A 27,368-nucleotide genomic window follows, 5' to 3' on the forward strand; every position below is an offset into this window, starting at 1 on the left:
CCACTCCTTCGTTGCCAGGCGGTGTGTTTGGGATCATTGTCATGCTGAAAGACCCAGCCACGTTTCATCTTCAATGCCCTTGCTGATGGAAGGAGGTTTTCACTCAAAATCTCACGATACATGGCCCCATTCATTCTTTCGTTTACACGGATCAGTCGTCCTGGTCCCTTTGCAGAAAAACAGCCCCAAAGCATGATGTTTCCACCCCATGCTTCACAGTAGGTATGGTGTTCTTTGGATGCAACTCAGCATTCTTTCTCCTCCAAACACGACAAGTTGAGTTTTTACCAAAAGTTCTATTTTGGTTTCATCTGACCATATGACATTCTCCCAATCCTCTTCTGGATCATCCAAATGCTCTCTAGCAAACTTCAGACGGGCCGGACATGTACTGGCTTAAGCAGGGGACACGTCTGGCACTGCAGGATTTGAGGCTTTTGTTACTTTGGTCCCAGCTCTCTGCAGGTCATTCACTAGGTCCCCGTGTGGTTCTGGGATTTTTGCTCACAGTTCTTGTGATCATTTTGACCCCACGGGTGAGATCTTCGTGGAGCCCCAGATCGAGGAGATTATCAGTGGTCTTGTATGTCTTCCATTTTCTAATAATTGCTCCCACAGTTGATTTCTTCACACCAAGCTGCTTACCTATTGCAGATTCAGTCTTCCCAGCCTGGTGCAGGTCTACAATTTTGTTTCTGGTGTCCTTTGACAGCTCTTTGGTCTTAGCCATGGTGGAGTTTGGAGTTGGACTGTTTGAGGTTGTGGACAGGTGTCTTTTATACTGATAACAAGTTCAAACAGATGCCATTAATACAGGTAACGAGTGGAGGACAGAGGAGCTTCTTAAATAAGAAGTTACAGGTCTGTGAGAGCCAGAAATCTTGCTTGTTTATAGGTGACCAAATACTTATTTTACCGAGGAATTTACCAATTAATTCTTTAAAATCCTACAATGTGATTTTCTGGATTTTTTTCTCATTTTGTCTCTCATAGTTGAGGTATACCTATGATGAAAATTACAGGCCTCTCTCATCTTTTTAAGTGGGAGAACTTGCACAATTGGTGGCTGACTAAATACTTTTTTGCCCCACTGTAAGTAGTAGATGTGTTAGGGAAGTTGCACATAACATTTTAATTATATTTTGCTAAAATTAAAGAAATGACTCGAAAAAAAAGATTTGTTCTTTTTGCTGAACAAGACTCAAAAGTCCGAGTCAATAAAATGATCCGAACTTCCCATTACTACCGGAGACCTCCAAGTGGGAGGGACTTACGCCGCAAGTAGGTTGGGAGAGGGTAGATTTAGGGTTGGGTTTGGTGTAGATGATATGAATAAATCCCACCCATTTGCAGCTGACCCGCCCATTTGGAGTTGGCTGCAACCTCCGTTTATACCTAACTCGATAAAGCAGCATTTGTGAGCAGTGCTGCCTGCTTTGTGTACAGCGTTACCAAGGAAACCGCTATTTTTACCGCTCCAAAAGCAGCTCCTATAGTGGCAAAGAATTAATTTGCATTTTCATTCAAGCAATGCAAAAAGACCAACAAGTGAGCGGGCAATATGGTAATATTTCAACATCAACATGAAACGGCTTGGGATTCGTTTTAAAAACGACTCGTTTCAATTAATCAGAGTCAACTCTTTCTTTTGAGAGACAATAACTTTATACACGGTGCACTTTCAGATTTAAAACTTTGCAGGATGTTTTCATTCCCTTAGAGCTGTGTTACACACTGCATGAAAGGTCATTTTCAAAAATACTTAGTAGGGGCACTTTAATAGTAAAATGACAAATAAAACCCAACTATTTAAATTACGAAACAACATGTTGTCTTTGCACACATACACACATGAGAATATGCAACTGACTGTACAATTCAGTGTCATTAAATAGTTAAAAACTCACTGACACTGCCAATATCCACCAGTTGAGCTACAAGAGTATATGCGAGTACGCATTATTTCAATATAATACATTTTGTGTGAGTGTGTAAATGGTACAATTTTATAGCTTTATATCTGCCATTATATCAGTAATCAATAACATACAAACAATTGTTAAATCTAGAAATTCTATGTTGGTGTTTTCATAATTCTGTTTTATTCTTAGTGCAGCCCTCCTTTAAACAGGCCAGATTTTTCAAATCTCTCTGTTCATCACATCAAATCATCCTTCTTTCTCTCGCACACAGTCTCTGAACTGGAGGGACAAACAACAAGATCTTGCCCGTTGCCCCTACATTGTCATTGTGACAAATCTCCCACAGCCAAATCCCTTTAGCGGCCTTCACTAGAGCAGAGTCCAGTCCAGTCCAGCCTCAACCCTGCATCTAGGCAAGGTCTCTGTGTCATTCCATCCTCATTCTCCATGATCTGCTTTATTCACACTCTCATACAACCCTCCCAGGTCAACATAGTCGCTTGGTTGCTTATTCACGCCCGGAACAAAGCAGAAGACACCCAGACACACGGCAGCCGTCATATTGCGGTTTATGAGCACACGTAATGTTAATAACAAACAGCCGGATGACTTTCTACTGTAGCTGAAAGACACATGCAGTGCTGAATGAGATAACGAGACTCAACAAACTCTTAACGACTTGCCTAACAATCAGAGAAAGGAGGAAGCATTTTTTGTGAAGTAAAATTAGTTATGAAGCTAATCAATCAAGCAATCAAGCCTGCATCCACGGCGCTTTGAACAATTAGAGGGCTGCGCTCAAAAATCAATACCTCCGCTTTCAAAGGAAGATGCTTGGAATAGTTATCAGTCCCAGCTAGTAGTTACTAGACTCAACACAACCAATACAAGCCGTTCTGTCTATATTGCTGTCTGTCTGTTCATCAACAGGCATGCAGAAATAAAGCATTTTCATCTTTCATAATTAAGTTCATTATTGAGAAAATGTCTGTCTAAAACGTGGCAGAAATCACCCATTCATACACTACTGTTCAAATGTTAAAGGTCAGTAAGATTTTTTTTAAAGAAATTAATACTTTTATTCAGCAACGACGCATGAAATTGATCAAAATTGACAGCAAAGATTTTTACATTGTTAAACAAAATTTCTATTCAAAATAAACTCAGCTTTGCCATCATAATAATAATTTGTATTACAAAAAGCTATTAAAATGCATTAAATAAATTAAACAGTTATTTTGATATTACATTTATTTTATTATATATCAAATAAATGCAGCATTGGTGATCATAAGAGACATTTTTCAAAAACATAAAAAAATAAAATAAATTCTTACAGACCCCAAACTTTTGAATGACAGAGCATATATAAATCTAGTCAGTTCAACTGAATTTTATCTAACCATCCTCATTTTGAGAAAATCTGGTATGACTTTTCCCAAAAAAATATCAAAATGTCAATGCTTTTGCACACAAAAAAAAAAAAATTTGGTTACCATGCACGTGTTGTTGCATTGTGAACAGAACGGTACTACAGTACTCTGGAAGCATTTCCTGTTTCTCTATTCAGCAGCACCACAACAGTGCTACTGAATCTACAGCAAGAACTAGGAGCGTAGGACGGGGCAGTGGTGGAACAGAGTTACAGGGGCCTTCGGGTAGGGGAGTCGACCGGAATACATTTTCAACCAAGGGGGATCCCAGAATCCATAGTGACACCCCTGGCAAGAACTATACATTACAACCAGTGTAATACAAACAATTCCTGAATGAAGGAATGAGTCTTCTTCAGTTAATCAAAACAATACAACGCAAACAGTATAATACAGACTTAAGGGCAATTATTGCCACATCTAATGGTAATACAGGTACATAATGTTGTAAATAACATTCAGTTTCTTGCACATACGGATTGTTTTGCTTCATAAGATCGCAATATATTGTCAGAAGCCATTGGTATTAATTTTGTGATACCTGATATACTTTTTTTACTCTCAAAGTGACTGTAGCTGTTGACTAGCATTTTACAAATCAACAAGCCTTGGTAAGCATAAGTGACTTCTTTCAAAAACATTAAGAGATCTAACAAGTTCTAAAACAAGTAATGGAACTGGAATAGTTAAGAAAAATAATACAATATACAATAAATGTCTTGTTTTGCCTAGGTCACAAAGTGAACCTGGACTTTAGGGGTATACAATCAATGGGCTAGTTTTATTAAACAGGGCAAATTAGTGTTAGAGCACTGATAAGTGTGGAAATTAATGAAAAAAAAAAAGTGTACTATTGCATTTTTAATAAGATTTTCAGTTTTCGTTTTGCTCTAAGTGTAGCAACATATTTTATTCGAAAAGAAAAAAAGCATAGACAGGGTAGTATTACCTTCTACGTCAGGGCTGAGGTAATTGCGTACTTCGCTCAGGATAAAGTTGATGTCATCCTCCACTGGGATGGGATGGGCTGTGACTTCAGTGGGCGTGTCTGTCGTGCCGGCGATAGTCATCTTCTCCCAGGGCAGGAAGAATATGACACGGCCATCACTGGTTGCGGGGTCTAATAGCCCCATGTTGTCTGGGCTGTAATTGGTATACGTATGTAATCTCTCCATACACTGTTACACCATAAAATTACACTTGTGGAAAAAAAGGTACAATATGATTGAAGGATTCAGGAAAGTACCTGTAATATCCAGGGATGACAATGTGCACTCCTGCACTAGGCTGGCAGATGTTGGCGGTTTTCTGGTTGTCCATTTTGCGTAGTGAGTCAGTGAAGGGGCCGGTAGCGTTAATGACACATTTGGCACGAACGTCAAACTCCTTCCCTGTGAACAGCAGAGTGAGGTGTTACACTAACTCAACGCGGCTGGGGTCAGAAGACAGATCTCCTCATAAAAGGATTATAAGCAGAAAATTTAAAGGGGTTACTGAAAGATGTTTAGTTAGTGCTGGGTTGTGGGGAAATGATATAAAGATCTCATCTCATGTCTTAAGGTGCATGGAAATGTTGTACAAGGGCAAAAGATTTCCATGCTTACATTTCACAATTTGTTTAAGTTGATTACACAGATTGACTTGGTTTGAAAGTAACTTTTGTGTGAGCTGTCATTTCATGAGCGTTCATTACATTTTTGTTTCTCAAAAGTTCACTTGAAATGTCAGTTTGCTGTCACTAAAACAATTAATTTAGTTTTCGGTCTGGGCATATCTTACCTGTGATTATGTCTCGGCAGTGGGCTCCACAAACTTTCTCTTGGCCTGTTTTTGGGTCTGGTTTCTTTAGCAGATGAACCACCTCTGTGTAGTTAGCAATAGCAGCACCATGACGGGCCGCTGTAAGAGCGATGGCCAGATTCATACGGGCGTCATTGTGCTGTCCTGAAAAGAGCCAGAGCAGAATGTGTCACATATACAAAAAACATAAATGTTTTCATAAATGAGACGTATGAAATATTTTAAAATAAAGCTAGGTATAAGTGCTTGCTTTGTTGCATTTTTAGAACACACACATTTACAGTATAATGCACCTATAAAACACATTTTTCCCATTGAACAAGAATCTCTAAAAATGTTTTTGTCAGAATTACCTAACCTCTTAACTCAAAACTATACACTGGCCACACACACTCTTTTAGTCATACATTCAAATAGGGACATTTCATAGACTTCAATTTTTTTAGATACTGTAATCTAAGCCTTACAGAAAACTTTTTTTTTTTTACTTTCTTTATATTTACTTTATTTGTATACAGTTTTTAAAAATAAGGACATCTCCAAATTAAGGTTTTTGGGAGGTTTCATCAGATTTAGCTTATTTCTGAGTAGAAATTCATTCCCATAACATAGTTAAGTAGGCACACAATGTTTTTTTGTACATGCCAGAGGCCACTGCACCCATTTATGACTCGCTTCATGACTGCAGTGTTTGAAGTGGCACAATATTGTTATAGGGCCTTTTGAGGCATTTAAACTATTTCAGACACATTTGAAACATGAATTACAGGAAACCTTGAAGCCAATGCGATATCACTCTATTACGGCAACGAAAGGGCTACTAGATTTAAAAAAAAGCCTCTGTGTTCCGGGTCTGTGTTCTCGATGCTAAAGAACCAGAGGGATAGGTAACCCACGTAAGCATGTCTAATGCTAACACATGCTCAGGGCAACTCCACCAGACAATAAAATAATAACACAGGCAGGAAGCCTGCTTAAAGGGCACACTTCTCAAAGAATAATGTGCGGTGAAGGCACCAGCATGCTTTGTTAGAGATCCCATGAACCTGGGTTTGCCTCAGCGCTCATGGCTCTGCACTCCAATCAAAATACCCATGTAGAGAAGGATAATACACACATATGCATGTTGGAATATTGTTAATATCATGTAAGGGGACAAATCACAGCTCACACGGAAAGCTGTGTCCTGCAGCAGTAGACAAGAAACGCTTGGTTGAGCTTGAATGTTTATTAGAGTACAGCTTGCAGGTATGGCGAAAAGAGCAGGGCTTTTGTGCTGCAAGCGGAATTCTAATGAAATAAAGAAACAGCGACATTACAAATGACTGAAAACGCAGATAAGGAAGTTTTAGCGTCAGATTAGATTAATAAAAAAAGACCTACAGAAAGAATGAATGACATATCATAGCGGAGGAGGGAAGTGACGGGCGGCCGTGCATGTGGATGAGATAGTGAAAGAAAGAAAGGGAGAGAGGATTCAAGGAGGATGAGGGACAGGAAGAGAAGAAGCGAGAGAGTGCGATGCGAGTAGGGGAAAGAGAGAGAGAGAGGGAGAGAAATAGAGGGAGGCAAATAGCGACAGGCAGGCTGCGATCTCCAGCGGAGAAGGTCAGATTCGGAAATGTCACGGCCGTGATTGTTCCAGATTGAATAATTGGAGAGAAAAGCCGGCTGACAACCCAGGGGAAGGAGGGATGGTGGAGGGGGGAGAGGGAGGATCGGACGTGGGGAGAAGAAGGAATAAAACCTCTAAACTGTCATTACAATCGCCGGTTTCGATTCTCCACACACATACATACGCAAATGAAGACGCTTTTTAACGCAGTCACTGGCGGCACGTAAACACGGCGCGGCAGGGAACAGAGCATCCAGACGTCTCTTTGCCTCTGTTTCTCCCACAGATGGACGCGATGTGACAGATCGCTGCTCAGATAGCCGCCACGCTCCCCCTGAATATAAGCTGCCCGCGCACCCTGCGAGGGACAGTGTGCATCAACGTGGGCCAAATGTAGTTTGACAGGAAGCACCGGAAGGCAGGGTTGGTGGGCGGGGCTTGTGCTGCCACGGAGGGGACCTTGAGTAAAGGGGACACATTCTGCACACCCAGACTAACCAGGAACATATGGAAGTTTTGCCTGGTGGCAGCCTCGGGCGGCGCAGACGGTCCAACAGAGACACGGGCACAATGAGTTCGGCCGCAACAGCCGGTGGCGGTTTTACAAAGATTATGCAGGAATGTCACAGAGACAAATGAGATTGCACTTATTGCCGCATAAAACAAATCACAATAGTAGATGTTTTACTGATAACAAATCATTGATATCAATGACAAACAAGATTTTTTTTTTCTTATATAAAGAAAAAAATATCTCTGTCCACAGGCTTGGCAAAGGCATTACTCATAAGGTTTTTTTACTGTTTTACAGCACAAAAAAAAAAAAAAAAGGTTAGGAATGTTTCTTGAGCACCAAATCAATAGAATCATGTGACACTGAAGACTGGAGTAACATTCAGCTTTGCCATCACTAAATGACATTTTAAAATGCATTAAAAATTTAAACTGTTATGATATTTCAGTGTTAACATTTTACAGCATTTTGATCAAATAATAAAATAATAATCTTATTGACCCCAAACATTTGAACGGTAGTGTATACAGTTAAAATTACTTTAGAAATTCATTCATTTATAGCATTTAAAATTGGACAAAAGAGATGAAAAAGAAAAAGAAAATGTGCATAGTTGCAAGACCTTAGATACACTCCTGCTCACCATCATAGTAGACAATGGCTCCCACGAGTTTGTCTTTCTTCAGCATAGGGAAGAGCTCCAGTGCTTTGCTCTTGCTCAGGACGTAGCTGCTCTTCAGACACTGTGATCCGGCAACCAGGTCGTACATTTTAATGCCGGCCCAGTAATACGGCAGCTGCCACCACCTGTGTAGAGCATCAACAGTCCCTGTCGCTACTGTATTCATGTATTCACTGCACAATCTGCATTAAAATATACTAACATATTTTGAGTACCCTGGTGAAAAAGAGAAAAAAAAAAAAACTAAGCCAGCCCAAACTAAACGGTTTGCTGGTCTTAATTGGTTTCCCAGCCTTGTCTGTTTGCTGGTTAAAAATAGACTGGTTTAAACTTTTTTTTAATAAGGGTATATTACTAATTAAAATAGATATGGTTGTACATGGGCAGAATTAGATTTGTCCAAGTACCACTAAGTCATATAGCACCTTGTGACATATTTAAGTTTAAAAAAATCTGACAGGCAAATGATGTAATCTTGAGGTTTCTCATTTCTATGACCCTTTCACACTTCTCCGGCTGCTTTAAATATCAGAGCAAGGCATAAATGCCACGAGTAATTAGTAATGATGATGGTAAAGACAGGAAGATCCTTTAAAAACCCAGAATGACAAGGGGCAGAGACTGAGGAGGAGAGAGGTCCAGCATTGATCCGCAGAATATCCAAGCCCTACCTGCTGCAGGTGTCCATATGAAAGGCTCAATGACATTTCTGTGAACTTATCAATGGATTTAAATACAAAAACTGTCTTTTATGAATCTAGGATGTCTCCAGTGTTTCTCTTTAACTTTCTTCTGTCTAAATCCCATAGTTACATTCCTTTTTTATTTATTTTTTCCCTTTCAGTGGTCAATGTTTTTATTGTAGTAATTAGATTAAACTGGCTTTACTTGTAAACAGGAAGCATTATAGGTAAAGGGGCAGACAGGTGGGGAGCGATGTTCAGCAGGTTGGCACGTTCATGAAGGGCCTCTTTCACCATCATGTACTAAGAAAGAAGAAATAAATCTGTTAAGAAAAAAAACTGTCTGGCTCAAGAGGATTATTGTATACATATTTTCAGGGAAAATCTGAATTATAAAGTTATGTAATTCATGTTCAAAAACTTGAAAATGCTGGCCACAGATGTTAATTTACTCATAAATTAAAAAAAAAAAAAAAAAAAAACAACTCACTCACTCTAAAAACCCATAGAAAATGAAAGTCTTCAAATTATCTTCATTTCAAGGCTTTATTTGACAGCAAATATTGATAGATGCAATTAATATAAACGTGATGTTGTATTTCAAGGTCATTTTGCTCCTTGTAAAATACTTATTCATATTTTAAATAAGCATTTTAAAAATTACATTAAGTTGGCCAACAACCAATTCTGTCTGCAGTCGGTTTTGAGTGCTGCTAATTCTGATTATAATTTACAGTATCATTTTTGCATCGATAACTTATTGAAACAGTTAATGGCTACTGTAAGTTTTGTTTATTCGTTCTCCACACTGATACTTCAGATCTGCAGTATCCTACTTAATGTTTGTGCTTTTCTCTGTCTGTTTGATGTGTTCAAAATGTCACAGTAAGCGGCCTTGCAATCCTTCTTCTAAATATTAGGGGCAAATAGGGAAAAATGGGGCCTTCACCTGCTCATAATCTAGTTTCATGATGGCTTTCTGCAGATAGCGGACTCCGCCGTGAATGAGCTTGGTGCTTCTGCTGCTGGTGCCCGATGAAAAATCGCTCCGTTCTACCAGGGCGGTCTTCAGATCTGGACGAGGGGGCAGAAAGACAGGTAAGGAACGGATTAGACAATGCACTGGCATTTCAAGACCTTATGGTGCCAAATATTTAGACTGCAGCTGCTGTCATTTACATATGGCTTTCTCCACTATCTGTAATATCACAACATGCTTATTGCACCCAGGCACATTCTGCCTGGCCTCCTGAGTGGAATACAACATCTAATGAGAATAAAACATCAAAATCCAATATAAAACATCAAATTTAAGAAAGTAAACAAACTAAATTAACACTAAAAATGCATACAGGGCAAATTTATTATTGGATTGAAACTGACCTGCACAATAACACATTCATTCAAAGTTTATCTCAGTAAAAACTGCAAAACTTTGTCCAAAACAGTACATACTCCGTGCGACAGCGTCTAAGGCACATCCCGAGCCCGTGGCTCCGCCGCCCACCACCAAGACATCAAACTCCTCTGTGTTTCGCAGTGTTGAAAGCTGCTCCTCTCTTGTTGGGAGAGCATCCTTAAACGGCACCTTTAGCTCACCCTGCGCTTCAACATATGCCAGCCGAGCCTGAACATATCCAGCAGGTACGAAACAGAAAAAAGAACATAAGAGGACAATGTGGTCAAAGACATTACAATAAGCTTTAGGCTCTTTAAAGATGCAATCCAGAATTGATATTCCATAAGCTTGTAAAATGCATGTAAAATTACAATCTTGCACAATACGGAGATCCCCTTTATTATTATGTAAGCGGTCATTGCTGAATCTAGATCCAAACATAAGGCTTTCATTCGTTCTGGATTGACCTTTAAAATAATAATAATAATAATAATGTAAATTAAAACAGATTAATTTAGATTAAAGAAAACAAGAAAACATGTCTAGAAATTTACTAGAAAAACACTGAACATGCACTTTTCATAATAATCACTCACATCAAGACATGAATATATTTCATGAAACTTTATGTTAGTCAGCATGCCAAGACATAGGAATTAAGCAGAATGCATAATTGTTCATCTCAAATGTCGGGTTATCAAAGTTCTAGCTCAGTTAGTTCTAGGTTACAATGCTAGTTTTATTTTCAACTAAAATAATTAATAAAAATTAACATTGATGACATGGTCACTCTTTATGGCAACTTGCACTGTGACCTTTCATACAACAGACAGCAATATGTGATATTTCATACTTAAGATTGATATCAGTTTAGGAATTTAAGCTCCCCAAATCAACTGTTCTTTTCAGTAAATCCTCTTTTTTGAAGTCTTCTCATAAAGTCAAACAGAGGGACTGCCAGTATGAAATTGCGAATGAACAGCTGCCAATCTATCGGTCACACGAAGGCAAAAAGACGCAAAATTCAAATGAAGAGAAAACAAGCCTGGGCGACGCTAGGTGTCGAGGGTTTTAACCATAATGAAACGTTTTATTCATTTTTTCGTTAGCATTTGGCCTAAATGATTACATCAATCTGCCCCCAAAAGCCCGTAGGGTCCATTTGACTTGCAAATGACCAAATGAGCCCAGACATTTGCAATTTAGACAGTAATAGCATGTAAAAACAAGATTCAGTAATTAGTGTCTATTTCCAAGGACAGACATATTTAAAACATCCGCACACTATTAAGAGAGGCTGTCCTGCAATCAGGACAAGTGCATGACGGAAACAGAGAATTTCATGCAAATACGCAATCGGCCACCGCAGAGTGATACTTCAGCCAGAGTGTAACAGTGCCCTTGCCATAGAGGAGACAAACAGGCACTCACAAACACACACACACACACTCACCAAATTAACATTACAATCCCAAAGATTAGCATCTGCCACATGCATGATTGCAAGCAATTTTTGAAAGAAGATTCATTCTTTCTCTTTTGACTTTTGCTTACCCATTTAGGCTGCATTGAGATGACACGAGGGATAAATAAACAAATAAATGGAGAAACATCAGAACAAAAGTTTGTGTCAGTGAAACACTTAACATGGGATGCAAATGTGACGTGAAGGTGATCTGATTGACTCGCTGCAATACATCCAATGAAGTCTTGCAGAGTGTTCATGTTGGTATCAAAATTTGAAGACGGTTAGAAAAAATATCCAAACTCAAGATCTTCTTTAACTGTTTTCTTTCTTTTTTTTTTTAACAAATTAATCGTGTAATGACAATCTCCATGGAAACCATGTCCTTGAGAGTGCATAATTCTCTCGCTCCCTGGAGTTTCATTGGGATTGGAACAGTTGAGATGCAAGATAATGGACAAAATGGGCTTGGGAAGATTTAAATAAATGATGAGAGAGAAAATCAGGACTCCCATTGCTCTTCAAGGGTCTATCTTTTTTTCTTCATTTGTTTCAGAAAGCCTTGTTGATTATCTTAATCTACTTGACCTTCCGTTATTTGGTATAGCATCTAAACAGACAAGACCCCTGGGATTCTTACTAGTTTAAATACGGACAGAACATGGTGTGTGACACACTCCCTGATGGCGTGAATGGGGATCAGATTGTTCATGATTACATATTCAAGAGAGATCCTTTAAACAATGTGTGTATCACTGTTCAAGTGTAATCTCCCTTTAGCAAACAAAACCTGATTTTAATACGGTGGTCTACCCTAGAGAGAGAACGGGGTAAGTTTGGAGACTTGAGACGGTAGCTAAAGGTACAAATGAGATTTTCCAATGTATCTGGATTTGCAAGGTCTAATCTTAATAACATTTTTAGCACTAATTCAAGAAATCTGTCCAATACGTTTGTTGACCATATGAAAACAAGAATAAACCTTTATGAATTATAAATAGGGAATAGTTATAAATAGCTATAAACTGATCATGGCTTTAAGATCAAAACACAGGGCCAGAGTTATACTGTCCTGAATAAGGCTGTATCTTTAAGGTTGTATAAACACATAGGGAACATTCCCGAGTCAGGACAAGACATGCTGTGGTACAGATGGGTGTGAACAGCTGCTGTCTGTGTATTCTGCAGTCTAACCTGTAGGAGTCACTGTATGGATGTGAGATGTGAAAACAAAATGTTTGGTATTTGTCAAAAGATTTTGCCAAATCTTTATATTTAGACGGGATATGGTAGAGCAACAACACTGATGATATTTAAAACAATACCTGATTCTTCCTGTATTCAAAGAACTGTGATAGGCCGAAGGCTGTTGCTACAGCTCCGCCCCCTATTAGGGTTCCCTTCACTGCCTTTCTGAAAGCCATTGATCCCTGAAACAGATTAAAAAATTAAAAACGGAAAACGTCATGTTGGTATCATTTTTCCAAATCCTCATAAGCATTTTGCAATGCACTGTGTATTTATAATGTATATTATTAGGATAAATAATAGATTTTAACATAATAACGTCATTGTGTTTATGCGTGAAAACGACTATATATCACATTACATTTTTTAAGTGTACTCTGTTTTATAATTGCCTGTGTTACTGACTCCTCCTTTCCGGTGTCTTGAAATTATACTCAATTAACTAAAATTAGCTATTCTCAAGTTAAAAAAAGAGAAAACATAAATTGTAAAGGGCTGACAAAGAGTGTATGTAGGCTGTAAAAAAAAAGAACCTTAAAGAACACATATCCAATACATCTCAAAGTTACTTTATGAAAACATGACTGATTTTATGATAACTAAGGCAAATACATTGCTATAAAAGTCAGTCATACTGAGAAGCTAAAAGAAAAGGAAAATGGAATAAAATAACTTCCTTATCACCCCAATCACATTCCCTGACCTTGGCATGGTCAAATTAAACAAACCTGTAACACTTGTTTACAGCTCAGCAGTGTTTTGTGTCAAAATGAAACAAAACGGATATGTACAAGACCAGTTCATGTAGCTAAACAACTACTGTATGAATCCTAAAACTGACAATCTCTGGTGAAGGTCAAAGTAAAGCCATAACCAATCTCGACCTAATGCTCTAGGTAGGGATGCAAGTCATTTCACTACATGATACTAGAGGAAGTGAATGAGTCATTCTTACTACACTGCTTGACTTCACGCCTGTCCCGCATGGTCCGTTTATGGCAAACCAAGTGCATAGAGAGAGAGAGAGCCACAACGTCTGAGAGTGATCTTACAGGTTATTATTTTACAGTTCGTGTACGAGAATCAAGCGAATATGAGACTCCTAGAATGGAGTGTGAACATGTACAGTAATTCAGACTAACAATCTTACCACGAACCGTTTTCACTTTATTAAAAAAAAAATCTGAACAGTTGCCTTTATTCTCAGTTCTTAAAGACAACAGTGATGAATACAGACTCATAATCCATCCATTCAATCACATGAACTCACACGAACCCTATTATTGACATCGAATCAACCATCACCCATCGAGCTCGTTGCAAATACATTGTGCGATAACATAAAACAAAGACCGCTTTGAATTTAACTTATGATGAGACAATTTCTACGACATACATTTCAAGAACTGACACATTATGGGCTGGAGCAACAGTGGCTGGCTCGCATCCAAGAATAGATCGGACACAGGCTCGACGATCGACGGCAAATAATAGGCTACAGCAAATAATATGCCGAGACCTCTGGTTTTTACTTACTGCTTTTGGCGATGGTGATGATGATGATGTCTAAAAAGGAAAATCATGGACAGTGAAGGTATCAACTGTGATGTTACAATGTTACTTATTCAGGAATCCAGGAAGTACAATGACAGGAAGTATTTGACAGACAGGTGGATGGACAAATCAGTATAGAGGATTCACAGCTCTCGTCCAATCATTTTTAGGAAGGCGTGTCCAGGCGTCTAATTGTAGACGCACTTGTAAGACCATCCTTTATGAGGGACGGTGTACGAACACACTTAAGGCACTGTTTAACTCTTAGTTAAACAGTAGAATTTAACAAATGGATTTGGACCGCATGTATAGCTATAGTGAATGTTTAGACGAGTATTTTATCCGGGGAAAATATGTTCCTCAGTTGTTTACAGCTAATTTACTTTCTCTATTATGAAATGTCAAAGAATAGCTTATCTGAGAGGCACTATATATATGACAGCATGCACTTTAGAACATTTGCAAAAAAAAAAAAAAAAAGTGGATTCTTCGCAAGGCTCTTTATCGTGTCGGTTGCACAGGTGAGACTTTCAGCCTAAAAAAAGTTCCGCGCGACCGCATCAAGCGTCATGGAGTTGGAAGCTGCTGACGTAGCGATGACGCAGCTTGCTTCAGTCCAAACAAAGTTGCCTCTGTTTCAGCGGGATTCCCTTCTCACAATGGAAACCCTTCACCGCTCAGTGAGAGCAATGGAATCAGATGAAACACATCCTAATCTATTGAAACTTTCCCTAAGCATGATGCAGGTAGAAACAGATATGCCGTCACTACTGAACAGCGTCTCTAGCCCTGCATCCTTAGATTCAAGGCGAGATTTTATTGTATGGCTAGGCCTATATATTCTTTCTTTAATAATTTAAAACTTAATGGATTTCCCGCATCCAATATACAATTTCCACTAAATTCTGTAAAAGTATGGCAACAGTAGAGCAATTTGCTGTTTTGCACCCTTCTCCATAATCCATAATTTTTTCACGTTTTTTTTTCTTCATTATTTTAAATACTTCATTATTTAATTCCTAATTTGTTGTTTTTCTTTTCTTTACGTGTGTATGTAAAATAATAATGAAAAAAACAAAAAACGTTTAATTAATCAGCATTTATTGCTGCGTTTGTTTATGAGCTGGATATAACGGCAGATGAAGTTTGATTGTTGTGCCATATGCTGACTGGCGAGTCCCCAAAATAGTATCAAAATTTCAGTTCATTGCTTTAAATCAGTGAGATCTGATCTCCTGTAGGTGGTTTCTATATTGGGAAACAGATAATGTGTAGGAAATTCAACTCATTCAACATTTGACCCAGTGGACAGTCCCGCATATGCAAACGCGCAGACGATCATCGCGCGCTGAAGAACAGTCCCTCTGTCCAGCGATCAGCTCGCGTCAAGGGGTGACGCGCCTGACGTCACGCCCTCTTAGCACGTGGGCTGTGGCATTCAGAGTTCTCATAAACAAAAGGCACATTGCGCTCTGGCTCCAGTCTTCGCGTGCTGTCGAAGGAGTAAGGTGCGCAAAGACAGTGGCTCTACATGCAGACGGAACTTCTATCAACAGGAACAGCTACATGGATACATAATTTGCAACTCTTTTAATAGCGATTTGAGGTATGTAACAGTAAAAAAAACATGTTTTTAATTTAGTAAAATAGCTTTAAAAATGCTTTTAAAATAAAATTTGTGGGAAGAATTGTAAAGCAATAAATCTACTATTAAATACGTGACCGTTTCTTAACTTTAGCCTTTATTTTTAGGTGTTGCCTTTTACAAATATTAATTTTAATCTTGCCAACACCTGAAGATACATTTTCAAAGTTAGGTTGAAGTCATCTGAGTGCCTTGATGTTACAAAAATATATCAAGTAACTCGTACTGACATGTTTAAAGCGTAAGATATATGAAGATGTTGTTACTGATGAATACAATATTTCTTTCACAGAAAGGCAAACGAACGAGAGACACGCTCTGACATCAACCCCTGTTACGAGCCCTGACTTCAGAGATTGTTCCACGAGAGATAAAAGTAGCAGGTGTGCGGAGGTAAACTGAAGCAGGCCAGGGAAATGTATGTCAGAAAGTTTGCATACATTCTTTCCGATGGAAAATCCTGTATTTCAATGACTACTTCTTAGCAGAAGGTTAACTGTGGGAAAAAAAAAAATCAAATAAAAGGGGTTTTATTTTAAAACTGAATAAAAAATAAATTATCTTTTATTTGGGTATAAATTAACACTTATTTCCAAAAGTGTGAAACTATAAAACATTTGAACAAATATTAAGCACCCTGTCAGAGAAAGCCATAACAATTCAGTTCTCTAACACTGCAGCCATGCCCTGCGTCCAGGCTCAGTATGGGACATCACCTCCAGGAGCCAGCCCTGCATCTCAGAGTTACAGCTACAACACCACGGGAGAGTACAACTGCGACTTCCTAACACCGGAGTTTGTCAAGTTTAGCATGGACCTGACTAACGCAGAAATAGCTGTCACTTCCTCGCTCCCCAGTTTCAGCACCTTTGTGGACACCTACAGTTCCAGCTACGACGTGAAGCCTCCCTGCCTCTACCAAATGTCCCACTCTGGGGATCAGCTGTCCATCAAGGTGGAGGAGATACCCGCACACAGCTACCATCATCAGCAGCAGCAGCATCATCATCATCAGCCCCACCAGGCTGAGGAGAGCCTACCCCATACCGGACCTATATACTATAAACCATCCTCCCCAAACATCTCCCAGTCACCCAGTTTCCCGGCGCCTCCACACCACACGTGGGAAGACAGCGGGTCCCTTCACAGTTTTCATCAGAACTACCTGGCGACTTCACACATGATAGACCAGCAGCGGAAAAACGCGATGTCTCGGTTGTTCTCGTTCAAGCAGTCTCCTGTGGACACGCCGATGTCAAGCTGCCAGATGCGCTTCGATGGATCTCTGCACGTGTCCATGGGCCCGGACACCCCGGGTGCGCACCGTGCACTGGACAGTTTTGCTTTACCGGCACCTCCGAGGAAACAGCACGCTGTGGGTTTATCCCATTCGCTTAACGTCGGACACCCTTTACTGGAAAGCCCGGTGGCCTCACCCCCGGCTAGAGGATCTCCATCCAGCGAGGGTTTGTGCGCTGTGTGCGGGGACAATGCAGCCTGCCAGCACTACGGGGTGCGCACATGCGAGGGGTGCAAAGGATTCTTCAAGGTACGGTTTTTTTTTTTTTTTATCACTACTACTACAAATCTTTTATCCAAAGTAGCCTACACTTATTACAGTCATTGTTACACTGGGGTAAATGATTATAATTAATCGAGGGTCTGAACTTATAACCTTTTGGTTACCTGCCCAACTAGAGATTAGAACAAGAAAATGCATGGTTTAGAACTGATCTACAGTAGCCTCGGCTACCCTTAATTTTCTCAGTTGTATTGATATGACCCAATATGCACCTAGGGACACCTCCGTTCATCTCTGCCACCATTACTTTCGTCTAGAATTAAATTGGTTTGTGCTGAGAGTCGTATCGCGCCTAACCGAGCGTAACGGAACTCCCAGCGGTGACATTAAGACCGCTCTTTATGTCACCGTAGTGATAGAATAATCTCGCTAATCCGACAAGAGGGGTCGCGGAGAGAGCGTCGGGGGACCCCAAATTATGGCTGCCCACGGATCTGTATTTACCGAATGTCTGCTCTGTCCGGCCCTTGAATGTATTACACAGCTTTGGATTGGAGTGCAGGGTTTGAGTGTCCTGTTCCATTGTAACTTCATACTGTGATTGCAGTTCAAGTTGTGCATGCGAATGGAGTAGATTTACATGCAATTAATACGCCACATGCATGTGCTGTTTCTTTATAGCGCACGGTGCAGAAAAACGCCAAATACGTTTGTCTGGCAAACAAAAACTGTCCTGTGGATAAAAGACGGCGAAATCGATGCCAGTATTGCCGTTTTCAAAAGTGCCTGGTCGTAGGGATGGTGAAGGAAGGTAATGTCGAGCACTTTTTTGTTTTATTCACATGTCCAAGGCACCTTTAAAATGATACCCGTTACATTGTATTATCAAAGAGATGTGGCTTCATATTGTGGTGCGGTGTGTGTATAACCAATATATATTTTTACAGTTGTAAGAACAGCCAGTTTAAAAGGTCGAAGAGGTCGACTCCCCTCCAAACCTAAAAGTCCGCAGGAAATCCCGGTCTCTATGACACCCGTCAATCTCCTGAACGCCCTAGTGAGAGCGCACATAGACTCCAACCCCTCCATGGCCCGCCTGGACTACTCTAAGGTAAGCATCAAACTTTGTGTAAAACGTTAAGCTTTAATGAATGGAGTAATAATTTAACAACTATTCAACATTTTAGAAGTAATGATAGAATGTGAGTCTAATTTACACAAAATTATAAGAGAGCAAAGTTGCATTTAATGATAAAGTTTTATTTGAACAAATATTGAAATTTCCCCATATTTTCTTTGTTTTTTTTAAATTAAATTCTAGTTTCAGGCGAGTCCAGAGTATCATAGAGGAGGAGATGAATCTCTGCACATTCAGCAGTTTTACGATCTTCTCACTGCTTCAATGAGCATCATTCGCGGATGGGCAGAAAAAATCCCCGGCTTTACTGACCTGCCCAAATGCGACCAGGAACTGCTTTTCGAATCAGCCTTCCTTGAACTTTTTGTGCTGCGGCTGGCTTACAGGTAAGCAGTCATAATCTAAAAACGGACTCGCTGTCTTTTTACTGGATCTAAATAATCACTTTACCAATTTTCAGATCTAACCTGGCAGAGGACAAACTTATTTTCTGCAATGGAGTGGTTTTACACAAGTTGCAGTGCGTGCGTGGCTTTGGGGAGTGGATCGACTCTATCGTCGAGTTTTCTTCCAACCTTCAGAACATGAGCATAGACGTCTCTGCCTTCTCCTGCATATCTGCTCTCACCATAGTTACAGGTAAGACATGTCTGACCTTTTCCAAGTGATGCACAGAATATACAGCGTGCTTCAGACCTCTGACGGACTGTTTCTTATCTCCACAGAGAGACACGGACTAAAAGAGCCCAAGAAAACAGAGGAACTTCAAAACAAGCTCATAAACTGTCTGAAGGATCAGGTGTCCTGCAGTGGAGAATTGTCTAAACTGTTGGAGAAGCTGCCGGAGGTGCGCGCTCTGTGCACGCAGGGACTGCAGCGCATCTTTTACTTGAAACTGGAGGATTTGGTTCCCACGCCTGCGATCATTGACAAACTCTTTCACGATACCTTACCTTTCTGAACAATCGGCTGAACTGCGACAAATGCTTAAAACCTTCATGATTCCTCGATGTGGCGGACTTGAAGAAATTATATTGCCGGATGGTATTTTTTTTTTAACTTTTATTTTATTTTTAAGTTTGAAACACGGCTGCCTGGGGACAAAAGTGAACAGCTCTGTTCGAGACAACCGCGGAGGAAATAATATCGATAGAATAAAATATTGTGGAGAGAAAAGGACTATTCTTATGCCTGTTTAAAGTGTATTCAGTTATAAACTGAGAAAAGTGCGGTGTGGTGGAAATGTGTTTGTATCGTTACGCGTCATATTGTTTATGTTTATATACAACTTCTCCTGTGTTATGCAAGATGTAGCCTAATGATTTAAGGGATCAAAATCATTTCGAGAAGGTACTTTAACCACTAGCTATAAGTCATTCTGCATTAAGAATAGAGTGAACAGAAGGATTTTTAAAACTCTATCTGCAACATTTCAGATTTCAGAATGGATAAAAGCATATAGAGCACGTTTTTGTGTTTATGGTTTCATTAGTGAATTTTATTGATATTAAGATATGAATCGCCTTTTTACAGTTCAGAACGTATGCATGGAATTCGTTATGAGCTATTAACTTTCTCCAGCACTTTGTATTAATTTCATATTGAAATAATGTTCGAGATTTACGTGCAACTGGTTTAAAATTCTTAACATTATGCTTATATTTCAGATCATTGTTTTCTATGATGTTATGGTTTTTGCACTGCATTCTATGTTAAGCTTCTCTCATCTAGTGTATTGCTGAATAAACCTAACTATTATATATTTTCTCTTGCTTTGTCAATATGATTTAGCCTACTTGTGTTCTAGTAAAGTTTCGAATTTGCTTATGAAAGCTTTTAAAAGGTTTTTCATTCTAGTAAAGTAACCTATTTCATACACTATTTCATTAAATCCTGAAACGGAAAAAAAAGCATCTTTTCGGCGGCAATATTTATAGGCGGCCTTTCTTCAGAAGATTTACGATTTAGCCTGTATAGAACAAATAAAGAGGAATTCTTGAAAATGTCCTGCGAATAATTTCCAATGAAACTGCCGCATATTATTGCAAAGAAAAAAGAAAGAAAAACTAAAATCTCATTAGCCTATATCATAATTCTGTACGAAATACAAAGCATTTAAAATGCTGTAAAAATAGGCTACCTTTACGACCGATCTTGTTCAAATGATTTCGAAGTCAGCCGTTAAATCTGGAAACACTTTTTCCTTAATTAATAGCCTACTCTTTTGCTTTACAGTTTTTACATATAGGCTACTGATGTTCAACATTCTCCCCGAATTACCACGATGATATTGTAGAGCAAGCAACCCTCCAGCTCTATATGAAATGACAGTAACTGTTCTATCGTTTTACTGCAGTTCCGTCTCTCAGTGTAGTCTGAACTTTTCAAAAGGTCATATCTTTATTGAACAGATGAAATAACAAAACACAATCAGGATGCAACAGCCTGTGAATCATATGAAATGAGAGTGGAGACACACAGGTAGTCAGCGCCTTTACCTCGTTACGATTTGTTCTACATACAACACCAGAAAGTTTAATGCGGAAAAAATGTGAAGGATATGCAAAAATCCAGATTTGAAGAATCAATACTTTTACACAAAGGACGTAAATATAGATTTTAAGCTAAAGTACAGCAGATATAGGTCTAAAATGGACCAACTCAATGTCAGAGTTTGTCTCTTTTGGTAAAGATTATTAAGTGAAGACGTCAGTACCCTCTTCCTCTTTTCTATCTTTCCTCCCTCTCATTATTTAGGTGATAAAAATACAGATGAAATCATTTAAGTCATTACAGATTGTTCTGTTTGCTCCAGGCATTCAATTTAACCATTGAATGTGTTTCACAGAATTTTTGATTTAATTGTAAGCCAGTCCAAATGTCCCAGCTTTCAGTTTGTTAAATGAATGATGGCCATTCCTTTAGCAGTATTCCTTTCAAGATTAGATTCTGTCCCTTTGAACAAAGTATGATTTAATTATGGGATAAAAAACAAATCAATAGTTTTGTCTACTGCTTAATTTATATGTATTTGAAGATCGCTGAAAAACACTTTAATCAGGTTTTTGAGTAAAAATGTATCTCTGGCATTAAATGTTTTGATGCTAGAATGCAATCAACATTGTAGATGGAATCTCTAAATGTAATTTTGAGATGTGATAGCTCTTCAAAAAGATTGTAAGAATAATCCCATCTGTTTGTGGATGGATGGTTTAAATGCAATAATGATTGAAATGTTTAGTTATGAACGCATTTACATTTTCTCAATCTTAGTCAGTAAACATTCCTGCAGTTTAGGTGTTTCTCTCCAGGTGTCAGGTCTCTGTCCTGTGATATGATCCTGTAACCCCCACCTCTCTGAGGCTGGGAATATAAAATATTGATTTATGTTTGGTAGAAAGGCCTTATAAAAATGATCACATACACGAAAGGGATTCATGAGCCCCAGATCAATAGACATCCTGTTTCTCAATGCTTTGGACCATCACTGACTGTGAAATGTTAAAATAAAGAAATCAATATTATCTGAGAAATGTCAAATTTATTATAATTATGAGGGTGAAGGACTGGCAAAAAATTTTCCTATGGGAGCAGGTCTGAAAGGAGGGGTTTCAGACAAGGAGTGTGTGTGTGTGTGTGTGTGTGTGTGTGTGCGTGTGTGTTGAGTGAAGCCATGCACTATAGACAATGGATTTGTCATGTTGATACTTTACATGTGTGTGGATATGTGTATGAATGAGAAACACACACTCTTTCTTGAGTGGCATATAGCCATAAAACCTGCAGGAAAAATTAAGAAAGTAATATTGGATTAATAAACTTGTATTAGGAAACAGGAACCTGTTCCTTGTCAAGCCAAACTATCATGTAAGTTTCTTCTGACAATACTGAGATTTGTTCTTGTCACTTCCTTGATATTTTCCAAATATTTTTCTTGATATTTTCGAAAATGTGCACAATCTAATGCGAGACCACAGTGACTAGATTTCTCAGAGGAGTCTCTATGGTCTAAACATGCAGATGGCCTGTCTGGAATCAAAGAAGGACCAAGGGACATGCCATTTGCTCTGAGCCCAGACCAGCACACTGACACTATGTTCAGTTATGTGTTTCATGCGGCCTTTATTAATAATTCATCTATGGTTAATAGCATTACAGAGAATTCTCTGATTCAAAGCTACAGCAGTTCACTAATACTACAACAAAACCACACTTTATTGAGCCACATCTGTGCGTTGATAATTGAAATGTGTAAATAATGAAAAAACTACTAGTAAAAAACTAAAAAGAAAGAAAGAAAGAAAGAAAACAGAAAGATAAAATGCCAGAAAACTCTTAATCCCAGAATTGTAAATCAAATCAACTATATTAAATGTGCTGAGCAATTAAGAGGAAACGGCACATTTGCAAACACCTTAACATTGTTTCATTCTCCTAGCTGAATTTTCCTGTTTTCCGCAATACTGTGAGTGCCATGCCTTTACAGATAGTCATTTGCATGTGACCTTTAATTTAAATGTCTGGAAAGATTGAACGGCAGAGAGTTGCTATTATTTGAGGAAAGGGACTCTAGGCCAACATCCTCTATCCCTCCTCCCTTTCAGAATTCTGATAGAAAAATTGACTATTTCATTGATTAAAGCCAATCTTTATCACCATTAGAGATATTTTAGGTTATATTCACAAATTATATTCAATAAGGACAGAGACACAGTAGAGCATATTATAATAAACAAATGCATGCATACAACGTTTTGTTTTTTGATAGTTTTCAGTGACCAGCACTATCACCCCAATAATTATAACCTCTAATGTAGAACAAAATCTAAAAGTTGCATCTTTGTATCTTATTTATCCCAAGATGGTATTGGTCTAGTGGTATTAGTATCATAAAGGTAAATATAAAAGTGTACATATTAATACCTTTTACGGCCCCAGTCACAGTTTTGTATCTTTTTCTGAGTGCATTTTTTTCTAAGCATAAATAAAAGCTGAATGTAATGCTAAAATCAACTTCACTGCTGAGAAAAAGAGTCAAAAAACACTCAAGGCTTGAGTCCATAACTATTATGTTATTCATGTAATTGAGCCAAGGCTGACAGTCTTGATTTAGTTTTCAGCTGTTTTTTTTTTGTTTTGTTTTTTTAATCTAGATGTCTTTGTCACGTACGCCCTTAAACATGCGATAACACACAGACACACATTAGTCTTCCACCCAATATTTGCAGTCATTAGAAGCTAGTGATAGATTATTGATTGATTTTATCTTAATCGCCAATAATACAAGGTTTTTGGTTATCTTTCTTACAGGAATAAACTATAAACTGACAACGGCTTAAAAGAATAGTTCACCTAAAAATTAAAATTCTGTCATCATCTACTCATGTTGTTGTAAACCTGTATGCATTTCTTTCTTCTGCAGAGGATATTTTGAAGAACATAAAACAGAATCTTCAGTTTTGGGTGAACTATCCATTTAAAATGAGTGAATAAGCCGTATTTTATGTCTATTGTCTCTCTGCTTCTCTGCACATGTATCTCATCTTGTTGGCAGAATGACCACACCCATTTCTTCATCCATTAATCTGCATTTTGAATGGCACTGTAAATCAAACTGTAGCCCCGCCCACCTCCCCATCATTGCACTGAAGGAGCCTCCCTCCACCTCAACCGTCATATACAGATCCTGTGGTTTATGTCATGGGGGTTGGCGAGTGTGCGATCACCATGGATACATACAAATGAAATATGACAGAGTGGATGCTGTTAATTACTCTAAAAGAAATTAAACGGAGGGGAATCAAGCTTTGAAATGTGAGTGGAATTTAAGTAGTCACGTTCTGTAATAAGGTCATCTTCCATAATAGATCAGTCTCACTGCATTAAATAAACAGTTGACCCTTGTGAGGGAGAGACACAACCATGAACACAGTCATCTAAACAAAGTTGATTCATCTGCATTGCCTTGATGCCACTGACAGCCTTTAAATAGATGCTGCCACATGAATGAAACACACAGCAGAGGACATTACAGCTTTTAAATATGTATTTATTTTTTTTTTTTCATTTAACATCACATGTTGCCCAACATACTAATTCTGTATAGCCGGTTCTGAGGTGTCTGTAAGGCACTTAACCACAGGAATTAGTTCTGTGAACTTTGGGGCTTTTGATGTCAGTATTGATTCAGCTACAAAGCGGTAAGACCCTTATCAGAACTCACGCAGAGGATTGCTATAAGAGCCCATACTAAGAGTCTATCTGTGACCGATAGGAGCAGGATGGGGGTGGTTTGTGCAAATCCTTGCAGGGCTTAAATTGACAGCGGAGCACATGAAATATGAAGTGGACATCAAAATAAGAAATAAATAGAATCTAAACCAGCAAAATATGCTTGTGTTATATAAAGATACAGATGCTTTATATATGTTAAAATCAATGCAAAGACAACATACTTATAAATTTACTTTTTTATATATGTCACAACTAAAACTTTACATAAAATTAGTTTTTGATTGGAGATGAAATAACCATGGAGGAATGGAGCATTGGGGAATGCTTATTACGGATGTATAAAAAATATACCACATAGCAAATTTAGATTTGTAGATTTGTAGCTGTAGAATAGAGTTCATTTTGCAAAATGAGTTTTTTGCAAAGAAAATCAAAAAAGTCTTTGCGACTTATGGCCTTAAACATGAAATAACACAGAGACACACATACACATTAGTCCTCCACCCAATATTTTCAGTCATTAGAAGCTAGTGATAGATTATTTACTGACTTTGTCTTAATCGCCAATCATTTCTGGTTATCTTTTTTACAGGAACAAACTATAAACTGTCAATGGCTTTAAAGGATAGTTTACCTAAAAATAAAACGTACGTTGTTGTAAACCTGTATGCATTCCTTTCTTCAGCAGAGGATATTTTGAAGAACATCAGTATTTTAATAAGTACTCATTTTAAAAGTATGCTAAAGTGCACTTTTTTCACTTTAGCATACTTTTAAAATGAGTACTTATTACGGATATATCAAAGAATATACTTAAGTGCAAAGTGAATGTAATGTTTTAAGACACTTAACTAAACTGTTATTTACAATCAAATGCAGTTGAGTGTTTTTCAGAGTTCTAAGTTTTACTTAAGTAGGACTTAAGCACATCTTGAAATATGGTTAAACTGTTTAGCTGAATACACTGACAAGCATATATGGTATATACTTTAATGTCATTTCTATTGAAACTTGTGTGTTCTGTATAAATATATTTGTATAAAGATATTTAAATATAAATACATGCATACATATATTTGAAATTACACATTTGTAATGATGAAGTTGCAATTTAGAACATTTAAGTTTAATATCAAATAACACACAACAGTTAAAATCACAATCAGTACTTTCCACATGCTTTAGCATGTTAGTTAAAACATCAAATTAAGTCTACGTCTTTAAAGCATGACAGAAGAATACTAAAACATAATCATTTAAAGTTTTAATTTGACATTATTTCAAAGTTCCCTATTTAAAACTGTTAAGAAACACATTGTAGTCATAAAAGTGTGCTCTCCTTAAGTAAACACTTAAGTGGCCTTTTATTTCGCTATTATCTGCAAGTACAGTATTTTAAAAATATAAATTACAAAATTTGAAGTACACTAAGCACACATATTTTGGGGCATGGTAGCCCTGGTGTTTTGTGCTTTCACCCATCAGCTAGCCTAAAGCTATATGACAAGGATCCAATGTATTCAATCTCATGGGACATTTGAATCCCACCTGGAGTTGAGCAATGAGACAACAAAATTCACTGTGTGAAATCAGCGTTTGTTAGAAAGAAACTTTTTTTTTTGTCTTTTCCTCTAATTCAACCCTGAGGGCAGACTTTGTAGCTGTACAGCCCATACAAATAACTAAGTGCATCTAAATAAGACTCTATTATTAATATTTAAAGACAAGATTCCGTATTCTGAAATATATGCTGCCTCTATCCATTATAATTTGTTTGTATATAGATTACTATACTATGAATGTTTTGTATATCAATAGTGGAATCATTGTCCAACACAGATGGACCTGGTAAGAGGCACAGTGGGATTCTGTTCCTGGCCAGAAGAACATCAGAATACCCCACAGAGACTATACATCCACACCTGCCTGGCCATTAACCCATTCAATTAGCTTCCACCAGAGGGTTCTGCTAATTATCTTAATTGTATCTTTAATGATGTGAGTCCTTTAAAACAATGAAGATATCTCTTCTAGAGCAATCAAAATGCAATAGACTATTAGGCTGAGCGAAGCAATAAATACTACACTGACAAAGATTTAAGAAACACACTATCATTAGCTAAGCCAACATTGTTATGCAAAAGATTTTTGCATTACATTATGATTATTTAATGTAGGAAGACTTTAAATGTGCTCTTGAAAATGAGAAAACAGGCTACTCTACTGAGGATTTCCAGACTAATATAATACATATTTAATGAGTTATTATTGGGGCAATTTGAATTTAAATTATATTTAATATTAATATTAGCCATAAGATGCTGTTTAATCAGCACTCACCACACATAATTTTCCAAAAACAAAGTAACGCCCATGTTTTAAAGTCTTTCTAATAACAGTCTTTGTGAAGTGCAAATGTATAGCTGAAGGGGAGAAGGTTAAAGGTGAGGAGAGCAAAAATATATCCTTGATAACCTATATCTGCATCTTCATGTTCTCTGACCCAATATTTGA

At 38.1% G+C, this 27,368-nt stretch overlaps 2 protein-coding genes across 6 annotated transcripts in view; one reads left to right on the top strand and one right to left on the bottom strand.

Annotated features, from left to right (window-relative positions):
* Window positions 1-14,416, bottom strand: part of gpd2 (glycerol-3-phosphate dehydrogenase 2 (mitochondrial)) — a 28,797-nt gene extending 14,381 nt beyond the window's left edge. The window contains exons 1-9 of one of the 3 annotated variants that reach the window (XM_058778622.1): window positions 14,298-14,416; window positions 12,839-12,943; window positions 10,105-10,276; window positions 9,599-9,723; window positions 8,855-8,952; window positions 7,928-8,091; window positions 5,135-5,299; window positions 4,602-4,746; window positions 4,305-4,498 (exon numbers count right to left, since the gene is read on the bottom strand). In XM_058778622.1, coding sequence (XP_058634605.1) covers window positions 4,305-4,498; window positions 4,602-4,746; window positions 5,135-5,299; window positions 7,928-8,091; window positions 8,855-8,952; window positions 9,599-9,723; window positions 10,105-10,276; window positions 12,839-12,937 — 1,162 coding nt within the window. In that variant the 5' untranslated portion in view covers window positions 12,938-12,943; window positions 14,298-14,416. The other 2 variants (XM_058778624.1, XM_058778621.1) reach the window with 2 other exon arrangements.
* Window positions 14,417-15,359: 943 nt separating this feature from the next.
* nr4a2b (nuclear receptor subfamily 4, group A, member 2b) lies at window positions 15,360-20,385 on the top strand. 3 transcript variants are annotated; one of them, XM_058778630.1, is made up of 8 exons: window positions 15,360-15,921; window positions 16,253-16,378; window positions 16,641-17,509; window positions 18,164-18,293; window positions 18,430-18,593; window positions 18,804-19,006; window positions 19,081-19,259; window positions 19,346-20,385. In XM_058778630.1, the coding sequence occupies exons 3-8, from the start codon at window positions 16,643-16,645 to the stop codon at window positions 19,579-19,581; spliced, it is 1,779 nt and encodes a 592-aa protein (XP_058634613.1). In that variant the 5' UTR covers window positions 15,360-15,921; window positions 16,253-16,378; window positions 16,641-16,642; the 3' UTR covers window positions 19,582-20,385. The 3 variants fall into 3 exon arrangements, with proteins under 3 accessions (XP_058634613.1, XP_058634614.1, XP_058634612.1); XM_058778631.1 differs by having other exon boundaries at window positions 16,253-16,343; XM_058778629.1 differs by having other exon boundaries at window positions 15,361-15,921; window positions 16,253-16,353.
* Window positions 20,386-27,368: the final 6,983 nt, after the last annotated feature.

Source organism: Onychostoma macrolepis, chromosome 06, assembly GCF_012432095.1.
Source record: "Onychostoma macrolepis isolate SWU-2019 chromosome 06, ASM1243209v1, whole genome shotgun sequence".
Classification (NCBI taxonomy): domain Eukaryota; kingdom Metazoa; phylum Chordata; class Actinopteri; order Cypriniformes; family Cyprinidae; genus Onychostoma; species Onychostoma macrolepis.

Coding starts and splice junctions, on each gene's coding strand:
- nr4a2b (XM_058778630.1), top strand. CDS start 16,643: ATGCCCTGCGTCCAGGCTCAGTATGGGACATCACCTCCAGGAGCCAGC. Junction 17,510..18,163: donor GGTGCAAAGGATTCTTCAAG/GTACGGTTTTTT, acceptor GTTTCTTTATAG/CGCACGGTGCAGAAAAACGC. Junction 19,007..19,080: donor GTGCTGCGGCTGGCTTACAG/GTAAGCAGTCAT, acceptor ACCAATTTTCAG/ATCTAACCTGGCAGAGGACA.